Genomic DNA, 14,396 nt, shown 5'->3' on the forward strand with positions numbered 1-14,396 from the left:
TCCTTCCTGAACGAGGAAATTCATGTCTTCTGAATTCCGATTCGTGAGTGTAACCTGCAGAGGTTCTTAAAAAGGCCCTTTGACAAGTTTTTTTATTTTCCATCAACATTTCAGTGCTAGCAGAGCAGTCACCATGTCACGATTAACGAGTTTTTCCTTGGCATTTTTAGCATGCATTCAGGAAGTCGATGAAGTATATGAATAATATACTTGATTTACACATGAATGACAGAGTAGAAAATTTTGGACTTGGTATATGTGTGTTATTAAAGAAGCTTCTGTCGTCTATATTTGTAGCCATTGGTGCAGATTTAACAGGTTATGCTATATAAATATAGACACATTCCTGCAGGGGAAAATACCTAGTTATAATATTATAAGCTGTGTTTGTCCCACACATCTCATTTAAAATATATTGACCTAAGACTACTCCTTCCTCCAAAAACTAGTAATGACACCTTTGAGGGTTATAAAAACCCACACTCAGTAGATAATTCTTGATCATCAACAATAACTTTCTATGAATCAAATTAACAGTGTATGACCCCATTGATGTTAGTGTCTTTCCTTTTCATGTATCTTCAGTAATTTTTGTGTGAGTCTCATGGTATTCCAACTCAAACTTTTAAGACACAAACCTTTTTAATTCATACTGTCAAAAGTAAATGAAACTCACACTGTCTTTCCTTCCCTCCTCTCTCCTTAAAGTCCCTCCTTCCCTCCCTCCACTAAAAGCTCTCAGAGTTTAGATATAAAGGCATTACTTTCCAAGATGACATGGAATTGTTTATACCTTTCCCAAATGCCCTACTGGGGAAATGTTTATTCATTATGAAATAGCAGTGATGGGGAGATTTGGCATGATATTTTTTTTCCTAAATGCTGAAACTAAGTCTTCAGATCTGGACATTATTTTCCTGGCAGTAACTACCTTTCCATTCTTGAACCAGTGGCCAGGATCTTCTTTATGTTTTCTCAGGTTGGGTGCCTAAATGTGGCAAGAATTTCAACTTTCCAGTAAAAGTTTGGTCTGTTTCTTCCCAGACTAGAAACATCTGTCCTTATGAACAGTAAAATTAATTTTGTTGCCAACAAGCATCTGAATGTCAGAAGTGACAAGCAACCCAAAGAAAGCGAGATAGAAAACACCCCACTCAAACTGCCTAGAGACACAAATTTGAGAAGTAGAGATTTTCTCACCACTGCAGCTGCTGGGTTTTGTGATATAAAGTACTCTACACAGAGCACATTGTGTTCATGGGGCCTAGTGGATCCTTGAGGAATGAACAGATGTGCTCTAAAGCTGACATGTGACCAACAAAACCCAGCTGTGCAATGGAGATCTTGAAATTGAGGACATTTTTGGATGAGTACCATTTATGCTCTTGGATCCATCTTATCTGAGTGTTTCTGAAGAGATTAAGAAACACAAAAATATAAAAGCTTATGGCTGAGGCTCTCTAGTCAGATGAAGAAAATAACATCCTAAGAGTGCAAGAAGAGAACCATCATGTTGTATTTGTTTACTTTTCAAAGAAAGCAAGGAAGATGTATATGTAAAATACTTACTAAGGATTATCACTCAAGCCCATTCTTGCAAAAGCTCTGGTAAAACATTAAATGTCTACTTAGACATGGAGGGGAGCAAGTTTTTCAGACTTACCTAAATTTCACCTTCTATTCTTAGAAAGACTTTGGGACCATTGTAGGAGTTATTAATGCATTATTTCACCACAGAAAAACACTAGTGGACTAAAATATTATCCTCCACATGGTTACCAACTATGTCTATTGAAATTCTATCTCTAAATTTGGCCTCAAGTATCAAATTATTTCCCCTTGTTTTCATGCTCAATTTTCCATGAGCTTCTCTCACTCAAGAATCCTGGGACATCTTGACTAATTTAAGGATAAAATCATAATGTCTTATTACATTTTTGCATTTTCTAGAATTTCCTCACTAGTCTAATTTCCAACATTTTAATGCTTAGTACTAGCCATGGGATTGTGCTGACAATGAAATGACAAATGACTGGAGAATACATCTGGTGTCAGATGATCCCAAGTCACTTCTGTAGTGAGGCATGCAGAAAATATTTTTGTACATGGATCTGTAGGTATCCATTGCCAATATTTCCTCTAATAACGGAAAAGATTGGACACCATTCAAGTAAGTTGTCCTTGGGGAGTAATAAAATCCTTTTCCAGGCAATCTAATGTCTGTGACCTAAAAAGTGTGAGGCAGAGGTGACATGCACAAACAAGAAAATTTAACACATTGTGTGAAATTTACTTACATGGAAGAAAATTATATGTGTTGACAATTTCCTTCATGTTAAAGATAAGAGAGAAGGCACTATATTCTAATTGTCTATGACTTTTACTAAAGTTAATGGGCTAGTTTTCTCTCCAAAGTGTGTGATAGTAGTTAGAATTCACTGTGTATAATTTCAATCAAGATTTTTGTGGATCAAAGAATAGGCATTAAAAAATCAGAGGAGCAGAATAAGGTCCTAAATATTGACAAACTTGCTATCATGAATAACAAGTTGCTTTACATTATATTCACTAAGGTTTCGTTAGTGCTGCATTACATATACACATTTCTAGGGCTTGAGCAGAAAAGAAAAAAAAAAGAGAACAAAGAGGACATTTTACATCCTCTCTTCTTTTTGTATATTCTCTAAATATGTCCTGAAACTTCTTTCTGTGGAGAGTAAAGCAAATGTAGATAATTATGTGGATAGCATTCTAGGGTGGATTAATCTTACAGTCATGCTGACCCCATCCAGCCACAAATGAAACTGAAAAGCCAACACAAAGGACTCATGATCAGAAATAAGGTTTTCAAAATCAGAAGTGTAAGGAAATAGTTTCCTGAACAAATGACATCTCAGCGAGTCCACATTAACTTTTAATCAACCCACTAATCATGGTTAAGTAGGATCATCACATTAGTCAATCAAGAGAAAAACTCCTGCTGAAGAAATTTAGCCCAGTCACTTGTGGAATATCAAGCCAACTTGGGAGAGGTAGGGGCCAGGGAGTTCTTTGTAGGCAAGTGATATTACATGTAGGAAGCACCCCCATAAGTACATACTTGGCTAAATAAAAATTGTGGAGATTCACTTTCTGTGGCAGGTAACAGATGTTTGCATACATTTGCCAGAGGCAGAATCATGACACCAAACTTTCAAAACATCAGCCAACACATAGTCAACCTGTGTAACTCGTGCAGTAGTTTTGTATTTATCATTACTAGTTAAAATGCAACATCATTTTCACTGGAACTACATGGGAAAGTAACTCAGTATAATCCTTTTGGTATTCCAAAGGCCTGATTTTTTTTCCCCAAAGTATATAATGGTAAAATGCATTCTTGGCCCTATGGTAAATGTAGATTTGATTTTAAGTCTTGCTTTATTATCCTATCTGCTTTAAAAAATACCATTGTTAAGTCATGGATATCCAGGACAATCTGGAAGATTGCATTGTAAATAGTCTACCCTCCTTCTTGCTCTTACAATTTTCCACCACCTCTTCTGCAATGGACCCTGAGCCTTGGAAGGTGTAATAGAATTGTTTCAGTGCTGAACACTCCACTTTCACTTCTCAGCATTATGGTGCATTTTGAGTCATCCCAGTGGTCACCACTATCTGAAAAGAGAAGCTACTCTAACCAAAAGTAAGAGTACCATTAACATACAGGAATAAACGTTACCTACACAAGAGGTTAATAATAGGAAGAAAAGATGATGACATCAAAATAAAAGAGAGACCAATTGAGTGGAGGAGGAGATATGATGGAGTATGGATTTGTGAAGGGGAAAGTATGGTTGGGGAGAGAATTTATTATGGTTTATTGTCTATAATTATGGAAGGTGTCAATAAAAATAATAGCAAATGGGCTAGGGTGTGGCTTAATGGTTACAGAACTTGCCTGTGTAGCCTAAGGACCCATTTTCAACTCCAGATTCCACATAAGCCAAACACACAAAGGTGAGGCAAGCACAAGGTCACGCCTGCCAACTAGATGGCACAAGCATCTGGAGTTCGATTGTGGTGGCTGAGGTCCTGCATGCCAATTCTCTCTCTCTCTCTCTCTAAAATAAAATAAAAATTAGTGATTAAAAATAATAATGATAAGGATGGATGAATGATTTAGCAGTTAAGGCATTTGCCTGCAAAGCCAAAACCCAAGTTCAATTCCCCAGGACCCATGTCAGCCAGATGCACAAGGGGGCACATGTGTCCGGAGCTCATTTGCTATGGCTAGAGGCTCTGACACGCTCATTCTCTCTCTCTCTCTATCTCCCTCTTTCTCTCTCTCTTTCTCTGTCAAATAAATGACTAAAAATTAAAAATAAATAAATATAGTTCTGTTGATAGCTATCAGTTTGCTAATGTTCACCAAAAATAAGTGGAGTGCTTTCTATTTTGAGGCATCCTGTCTGATACTGTACATAGTTATTGGCTTAAGCATATCAAAATTGTATTATTTTAATCTGAATAAGTAAACAATTGTACAATGTCTACAGCCTACATTTACCTTTCATATTTTTTAAATATTCTGCATGTTTCTGGTAATAACTCTGATATAAGTTTGACACAAAAATAATTTACAAAAAGCTAATTAATTAGCTTGAAAAAGCAGATGGTCAGTAGACAGTAAACAGACCACAATGCAATTCATTTATTTTGTCTCCATTCTCCCTACACCTGAAGCCAGCTTAGAGCTTTACAAAAGAGAATAGTGCTGAGGTCTTTGAAGGTATATGTATCCCACTAGAAGTAATGTCAGAGGACTGCCATTCTTTCTGGTTCTGTTCTGTTTCTATGACCTTTTTCATTTGGCCTTTAGCTTTGTCAACAAGTAGCATAATTTATTTTCAAATCACTTTTCTAACTCCAATCCTACTTCTCTAAATTCACAGTGATTTTCCTTTATACACATCTTTCTGAAAGAGATTTTTTAAAATAGTATTGTTTATTTATTTGCAGGCAAAGAGAGTTAGCGAGAAGAGAGAATGGGCATACCAGGGCCTCCAGCCTTCGGAAATATAACCCAGATGCATGCTGCCACTTTGTGCATCTAGCTTTAGGTGAATGCTGGGAAAATGATCCCAGGTCATTAGGCTTTGCAGACAATTTCTTAACTGCTGAGCCATCTTTCCAGCCTATGAAAGAAAATTTTAAACCAAATTGTTTCCCATTACTACTGATGCAACTGGCATGCACACATTCAGAGTAGGAGTTAGGAACAATACATTTTCTTTGAAAATGTTTTCCAACTGTCAACCCCTACCTAGACAAAAAGAAAAAGAAAATTTTGCATTTGAATGTACAATGTGAAATTTAATCCTATACTAAATTAAGAACCCCTATCAAAATTATATTCAAGAATTGTTGCAATTACAGATATGTTAACAGATTTCTTTTGTGTATGGCATCTGCTGGTGTTTCATGTACCTGACTTAAAAAAAGAAAAGAGGAAGACTGTAATAGAGCCTGCTTTGGTCTTTTCTGTCATTGGAAGTTACTTCAAGATTTTCAAGAACATGACTTAGTGACTTTTATTTAAAGAATATTTTATATATAAATATAATGTGAAAAATGAGCATCTTTTAATGGATTCTTACTCTACTGTGCAAATTTTGCCTGAACAAGTCAGGGTCAGATTTAGTGAATATCCCCTATGACCTGGCGATTTAGGGATTTTTTTTTGAAAATGTTTCTTTATTATCTCTTCATGGTAATAAACGTTTTATAAAGATTTTATGAAGGTTTCTAAAATGTCTCCCACAAAACCACAACCTACCAAGGCAAACTCAATTGCCTGTTGGAGACTATGCTATGGACCAGGAATGTCTTAACTTGATACCCGTTTCTGCTTAGTTTATTTGGAACTATTCCAAACTTAACCACCCTGCTTAATCTCTAATTCAAAAGTGGGAAATATTCTCTATAAAGGTTCAGATAGTAAATCTTTTAGGATTTATGGATCACATTTGCTCTCTACTGCCTCAAACTCTTATCATCTCTTTCTAAAAAATAATTATTTAAAATCTAAAAAATATATATAGTCATTTATATCTCATGGGCCACACCAAAAGAAGACATATGTCTTAATGGATCATGCTTAAAGTCACACTTATTAGATACAGATATGCAGCCGCAAGGTGATGGATGAATTATTTTGGGCACTTGCTTCATACAAGCCAACTACTATTTGGCCAAAGATTAGCAATGAAAACCAATGGACTTTACCTATTTTATATTTTTCTTTCATATACATTTTTTTCATGATTACTAGGTTCTAATTTTTCTTTCACAGAGAAAGAGGGAAAAGACTTAAAAAGGTAGGGAGGAAAAAAGAAGAACAAGAAAAGGTGATCTGGAAAGGAAAATAAAGAAATGACAAAAGGAAGGGTAAAAGAAAGTGAATAGAGGAAAAATAGGATATACAGAGAAGCAATGGAAAGAGCAAGAAGTGGAAAGAGGGTAAGGAGGGAGGGAAAGAGAGAAAAACAGAGAGAGAAAGAAAACAGAGAGGGAGCCAAAATATGGGAACAAGGGCACAGTCTCTCCTTTTCCACAGAGCCAGGCAGCTCTTAGAGGCACCTCCCCAGCTGCTTTCAAACATTGAGGTTGCTGCCCAGCCACTGATCACCATCCCAAGAAGTGAAATGTGGGCTTCACATCTGAAAACTTCCACTTGGTTTTTCACCAAGTGAAATGGAACATGAAATTCAAGGCCCAAGCAAATGGCCCGTGTTTTCTTTGGGACATTTGGGCTGTGTCTACCCAGGGAAATTTTTGATGTACTGACTAACTCCAGTGCATATGATTAATGTATATATAGGGCAAACCAGGATAATTCAGAACTCTTTTTTCTTCCACAGCAGGTTTTCAGCCGGAATTATCTGGATGGTTGCCTCAACTCTCCACTAGACTTTGCCAGGATAAGCACAGCCAGTGTAGTATGCAGGAGACAGGGACCACTCCCTCTCTCCAAGGTTCCATTCAATACCCACACCCTGTGCAGCTGAGCATAGTGGGGATCTATCCTGACAGGAATGCCTTCTGGGGGTAAATGTAAATTCTGACCAAAATGTCTCTAAGAAGCTCCCCAAACCCTAAACATATTGTGCTTAGCTGCAACATGGCAAAATATAATAGATGGATGAGGTCAGAGAACCATACTAATAGGAAAAAAAATATTTTTTGCTCTTCCATTCCCCATCCCAGAAAAATCTAGCAGAGCCAAAACCCATGATAGCTTAATTAAATTAATTGCTACATATGTGCATAACTTGTTTCTCACTGATTATATGTGCATTATAATTTTTCTTGAAATAGAGATATGACTGTCATTTGTTTATAAAAGTATTTAAAAATTACATTTACACTATGTCCTAACATAACATATTATGTGCCTAGTAGCATCTTTTGTGTGGCTGCTGAAAAAATTTTATGGATTTTTTTAAAAAGTGAATTACAGGCAGCAATTAATGAGCGAAGAATACTAGTGAAAGAATCCCCTCAATGAGTTATTTTATAAAGAACATTTCTACAAAATAATAATTAACTCATAATTTACCTGGTAAAAGTATACTTTCATGTATTCCTGCACTGATTCCAGAACCTGGGACTGGGCTATTGTTTTGTTTTGGAGAAAAGGTGAAAAGAATAATGGGAAAGATGCATGATAGTTTTATTTTACTGTATCTTACAGATCCAACCTCTAATGATGAAGCTTCCCACATAAATTCTTTCTTTTTGGGAGCAGAAAGAAAGGAAGACAAAGAAGAGTCAGAGCTGTTGATACATTGGGATAGTATTTTTCCACTCTATTGAAACTTTCTACCTTTCCTTCCATTCTGTTTCACCAGTTCTCTAAGTAACAATTACAGTGAAAAACTTGCCCATTGCTACTTGTATGGTGTTTTGTTTTGTGTTGGTTTGTTTTTGCAGATTTCAGTCACTACTGACTTTCCCCTTGAATATATAAGACACTAAGAATGCTTAAGAGGTTCCATCACAGTTTATCAATTACCTTACTCTCTCAGATATCACCAATGTAATTACTGCCTGAGAAAATCCTAACATGTATTAAATAAAACAAAAGAACTTAAATAAAAGTGTTAAATGGACATTTATATGTGTATCTCTTTAAAAATATTTTTGTTATTTATCAGTAGGGTGTGTAGAAAGTTTGCTCATTGTTGTTTTGGAAGTTTTCTTGCTGCCAAGTTGTAGAAATAAAACTTTGGAAAGGGAAGATCATCTGTAAAATATGCATCTGTAAAAATAATTTTTTCTTTCAAACGGCTTGGACTGAGTTGTTTGGGGGTCCCCATACTATGTGCTGAATGTAACTTCTTGAAAGCAGTCTGTAACCTTGGGAAGGTTTGTAGTAACACATGTTTCTCTGCTTCTGTAAGTGTTGCTTCTGCTAGGGGCACTGTACATCAGATAGGGCCTTGTATTCTGCTTAGTAAAGACTGCTTTCTGGTGCAGCACCTGTGTTCAAGTCTTCATTTGTTAACACCTATGTGCATTTCCCCCTTTGGCAGATAAGACTTTGGGAAGCATGGATGCAAAAGGATTATTGGATGGAATAAACAAATCTAGAGGTAGTTGAGTGGTTTTCTACCATACTATGAAAAATATAGCCATAACATATTCACTTCACTTTCAGAATGGCTACACCACAAAGTATAACAAAGACTTATTCCTCATTGAGTAGATTCCTTGCCACTTTAACAGTTATTCCACTCTCGTTCCTTCGAACAAAAGTATCAGCTAGTTCCCATCAGACTCATGAGTTCACACCACTTCACTATTTTACAGTGTGAAGGACAAATTTTAGAACATATACTCAAAATAACAAGTATTTCTGAGAAATAAGGTAGCAATAATTATAGAAGACATTTTTCACTGTCTCTGTGTCACAATTTTCTCTTATGTGACTAGTATACAGAGCCTCCCTATTTGCTTAGTTGTCAAAAATTAAGTGTCATAAGTGCAGTGATCATTTGTGAATTAAAATTATGAATAAATGAACAAAAGCATGGAGGAAATTAAAACAAACCAAAAGTACACTAACCTTTCATTTATGAGAAGTTTTCAACTCTTTTTTCATCAACTAGATGATTGCTTTAGTTAACTTTGAGTACTAGGCTGGAAGCTTGCTTTGAATTAAGTAATTAAATAAATAAAATCACTGAAATACACCTAATCTCTTAAGAGGGCATAGTATGTATTGGCCACCAGTATAATGTAAGTAATGATAAGGGAAAAGAAAAGAAAGATTTAAGCACTTCCTTTTGATTATTTTTAATTGTTGAAGAAGAACTTTCTGAATAGGCAATTCAATATAAGAAAATGTAATGGACTTTAGTGAAAGACTGAATCTTTGCTATGTTAGAATGTAAACCTAATGCTTTAAAGACTAGCAATGTCTTTGTTTTACTCTTTCTCTCTTTCTGTGATTTATAGCATATATTGAAGATCTCACAAGATGTGTTGAACAAAGCAGAAGACTTATTATCGTGCTTACTCCAGACTATATTCTCAGACGGGGATGGAGTATTTTTGAACTGGAAAGCAGACTCCATAACATGCTAGTCAGTGGAGAAATCAAAGTGATTTTGATTGAATGTACAGAATTAAAAGGAAAGGTGAATTGCCAGGAAGTGGAATCACTCAAGCGAAGCATCAAACTTCTATCCCTGATCAAGTGGAAGGGTCCCAAAAGCAGCAAGCTAAATTCTAAGTTTTGGAAGCATTTAGTGTATGAAATGCCCATCAAGAAAACAGAAATACTATCCCGTTGTCATGTCCTAGACTCTGCAGAACAAGGACTTTTTGGAGAACTCCAGCCTATACCCTCAATTGCCATGACCAGTACCTCTGCCACTGTGGCATCATCGCAAGCTGATCTCCCTGATTTCCATCACCCAGATTCAGTGCAAATGAGGCACTGTTGCAGAGGATATAAACATGAGATACCAACCACCACCTTACCAGTACCTTCCTTAGGCAACCACCGCACCTATTGTAATGTGCCACTGACACTGCTCAATGGACAGCTGCCCCTTAATAATACCCTGAAAGATACTGCGGACTTTCCGAGGAACAGTTCCTTGCTACCTTTGTCATCCAAAGAACTTAGCTTCACCAGTGATATTTGGTAATGGAAAAAGCTCAAATTCCTCTGAACAGCTATCTAAGCATTCAAAATTTCTGCAATACTAAGCAAAAACTACACCTAAATATCACTAAGGTGTTGAAAAATTGAAGAAAATGGCACAAAATAGCTTTTATACCTGAATGTTTTTGTTTATATTACCAGAATAGCAGGAGGAAAGAAGGACTTGCTTTTGTATTATGGCACCTTGTCCCAATGTATAGTTTTCAGTTTTTCTGAAAAAATTATTTTGAATTGTGTTGTTTTAAAGTAGGTTTTTATGATACCACATGGACTGCAAGTATTATGCGAGCTACCATCCCCATGTTTATATATACATAAGCATTTAAATAGTATTTTTTGAAAAAAAGGAAATCTTAAAGACTCATTGAATTTGAAAATTCTGAATGAAGTTTAAAGGGAAAAGAGAACTTCTGTAGAGTAACTGAGATATGAGGAATGATACAACAAAAATGTTGAGGCAGCTAATTGGAAGATTCTTTGTACAGGAAGATCAATTGAGGAAAAAAAAAACATAATTGAAATGTTAAGAACTTCTTCAACATAATGGACAACTTCTGTAGACTAATACATCTCGTAATAACAGCTTGCAGTATTGTTAAGTATGCACAACATCTGTAGCCAAACTGATAGGCAGAAAAACAATGTGAATTTCTTAATAGACAGTAAGGAACTCTTATGGTCATTTTTTAATAAGCCTTATGATTTTCTCTTACTTATGTTAAGTTTTACAACTTTGAAAATACATCTTAAAGTGTACATTTTATTGTTTTTTAACAAATTCATATTTGGATTTTACCCCCAAATGACCTCTTGACCTGCTCTAAGCTTTACCTGAAGATATGGGCATTGTGCTACTGGTTTTTCAGCATCCCTGGAGTTTGAATTTAAAAAAGAAAATATTGACTGCAGATTTCAGCAGTTGGAATGATGTAACACAACAATATTCACAGACAAAGTGCTAAATGATTAGAGTTTACTATTGGTAGAGCAGCAACTGCAGAGACTCCCATCTGCAATGTAATTAAATAGACTACTTTGTATATACAGTGAAACAGCTTGGCCTTGTGCAAGGCTCCTGAGGAAGTATCTCTATTCCCAGTGCTTCAAAGAGTATATTTGATAGACTAAAACTTGTCTACCCTCCTATAGTGACTGTGACTGTACCTTAACAAAATATTTCTGTGAATAATCTATCCCATATTTGCTATAAAAATATATTCTTACTGTAATATTTATTGTGGATTCAATTGCTAATCAAAGTTGATTGAGAAATTTTACAAATGGCTCCTAAATCAAGTTCAAGTCGAGTTATTGGATGAATATAAACAAGGACAAATATATGCAGTGTATAAAATTAGAATTTGCCTACCCCTTGTAAGTCAACTGTAGGCATGAGCATTAAGTAACATGCTTTAATTATCTATCACAATCTCTTTCCTTTATTAATTCCTTGTGATTCATCAATTCTGTCAAAGTATCTGTTTCTCTGTTATTTTTCTATATCTAACTGTTCAGAAAATGTATTATGCACCAAGAGTGTTTGAAAGCTTTTCCACATAGAAAGAAGACTTCTGAAAATCTGTAGGTATTTCAAAATGAAAATTTATAGATTCTGAAATGTTTTCCAAGTGTTATAAAGATGTATTGCTCTGATTGTTCTTTAATGCAAGGTATAATGATTAACTTAACTATCTGCATGAAATGAGTAGCATATGTTTCAGTGGACAACTGTACTTTTTACTATTTTATTATTTTTCACAGAAATCTAGATTAATTCAAATAGAATGTTCAGTCGTATTTTTAAACTAATAGTTCTGTATGGAGCATGCCAGTTCTGAAAATATAACATGGGTCTCTCTGCTTCCTTTATTTACAATGATTAAACGTGGGTAGCAATTTGAGTTGGCTGGCCACAATGTGTCCTTTCACTACTAGTAGGTACTCAAAAACAGAGCATTCACACTTGTGCTATGAAACTTGACAAGAAACCTTTTCTACCATTTTCAGGAACTAATGTGCACAGTATCTATAAAAATTTTATTTCTAGATGGCAATTGAAAATTTAATTTTTATCTGAGATTTTTTAAAGATATAGCCCATAAGGGTATAATAAGCATTAAGTCTAGAACATAATGTGTACTTCCATTTCCTTTCACAGTAGTAACTTTTCCTTTTTAAGTGTTCACTGAATTGAATTTTGGAAATCTGGGAAAGTGTGGTTACAACTAGTTTTTATGCATTTATGACAAATTTATTATAAAATATTGTTTTATATAAGCCTGCATACAAAACCAAACTTTCTAAAGTGAAACATTCTGAAACACCAGAAATGATGACAAAAATTGGAAATGTATGAGTGAAATATATGTACAAAATGAGAAAAACATTTAGAAGAAACAATATTCAGGGTAATGGGCAACATCTTCATTAGCTTAATTTAACAAAATTTTATATCTACTGAGTTTTATAATGTGTAGTCTGAAAGCTAATTTGAGATACTCTGCAGTGTTTCTGAGCATTTCCTGAAAAGAAGATGTCACTCACCACTGCCTCTAAGCCTTAATTGAATTACAGCCAAATATGTTCTACTTTCAAACATTCATTCAAAAATATGACTACAGAGACACTTTCAGGTTTCTAGTAAAGCTTGAATCCAGTGGCATCGTGTGAGAGGGAGATATTTGATTTGAGGATGGGAAGTGGGCATTGTGGGTCTTCAAAAAGACAAAGGGTACAGTGAGAGATGAAAACAGAGTACATTTGTGAAAGAGAAGTTTACAGAAGAGTTCAAAAAGAGCATAGAAATGAGTAATATCAAAAAGATTACTTCTGTGACAGGTTTGGAAAATTACAAGTGAGAAAAAAAAATTCAGGCAAGAAAGTGAGTTAGACTCCTTGAACCATGTGGTGTTCACAGGGCTTGCAAGAGTATGGAACCACTTGTTTAATGCCCTTATTGTCTTTTAGTTTTAAATAGACTAGTTCATTTTACAAGGTGTTTTCTAGAAAATTAACGACCAAGGGAAATATCCTGAAATTTGCACATATCAATCTCCACACTCCTCGTATTCATTTCCCAAGGTGAGGTAGTAAACTCATAAAACCAGACCAAAGTTAAGGCAGAAAATAGTTCCATAGTGGTTGGTTAAGTCTGAATTTCAGTTGTTGTTGCTCTTGGGAGGGGGCAGAGGGGAGAATTTAATATTAAAATTGTCTGGCTCCAATTTCTTATTACTCATCCATTTGTTTGTACTAAGATGCCTTATAAAAAGGTCACAGTTTTAAGCCTAAAGACTCTCTAATGAAGGTATGGAGCAGTTTGTTAAACAATAATAATTTTCTTCAAACTGTTTTATATCAAACTTACACTTTTCTCCAATAGCTGAAATCGGCCACAAAGGAATTTTAAAAGAGTATTCAGCACTCCAGTTAATTACCCTGTAATCAGAACTTGTAAAGCTACCTACACCAACCTAAACATGTTTTGCCAAATACTCATGGCTGTTTTTCTCAACTTTGCTTTCTCCAAATATAACTTTAGTCAATCATGGGTATTTATTGAGATCCTGTTTGGCACTTGTTAGGGCATAAAATATAATAGAATAATTTTAAATTGAAATTCTTTTCCTCAAATAGTTTACACATCATATATGTAAAGAAATGGGTATTTTAAAACACCTTTCAGTGTATGAAAATTAATATTACACATACAAAGTAATAAGTGAAATGGGAGAATTCAGTATTGACCTAGGCAAAGATTGGAATAGAAAACACAGAGGTGGAAAATGGAAATTTCTCAAGTGCAGAGAATATCACATGTGAATGTAGAAGGAAGAATAAACAAGTTCCATTAAGGTAATCACAACCACATTGTGGCTGGAAAAGACAGATGTCCGTAGATTATATAATAAGTAAGACATAGAGAAATGTTAAACTAACAGAACATTCATCTGAGAACAGATTCAGAAAGAATTAAGAGGGAGGAATGGAGCAAAGGAGAAAATGGAGCTAAGAAGGGTTTAGTGGTGCACTCCTTTAATCCCAGCACTCGGTAGGCAGAGGTAGGAGGATTGCCGTGAGTTCAAGGCCACCCTGAGACTACATTGTGAATTCCAGGTCAGGCTGGGCCACAGTGAAACTCTAACTCAAAAAAAAAAAAAAAAAAAAAAGATGGACCTAA

The 14,396-nt window shown here is 35.2% G+C and overlaps 1 protein-coding gene across 1 annotated transcript in view; it reads left to right on the forward strand.

Moving 5' to 3' along the window:
• Nucleotides 1–10,752, forward strand: part of Il1rapl2 (interleukin 1 receptor accessory protein like 2) — a 1,146,491-nt gene extending 1,135,739 nt beyond the window's left edge. The window contains exon 11 of the mRNA XM_045139829.1: nucleotides 9,502–10,752. Within this exon, the coding sequence (XP_044995764.1) occupies nucleotides 9,502–10,199 (698 nt within the window). The 3' untranslated portion in view covers nucleotides 10,200–10,752. The remainder of the gene's footprint in view (nucleotides 1–9,501) is intronic.
• The last annotated feature ends 3,644 nt before the right edge of the window (nucleotides 10,753–14,396 follow it).

Source organism: Jaculus jaculus, chromosome X, assembly GCF_020740685.1.
Source record: "Jaculus jaculus isolate mJacJac1 chromosome X, mJacJac1.mat.Y.cur, whole genome shotgun sequence".
NCBI lineage: Eukaryota > Metazoa > Chordata > Mammalia > Rodentia > Dipodidae > Jaculus > Jaculus jaculus.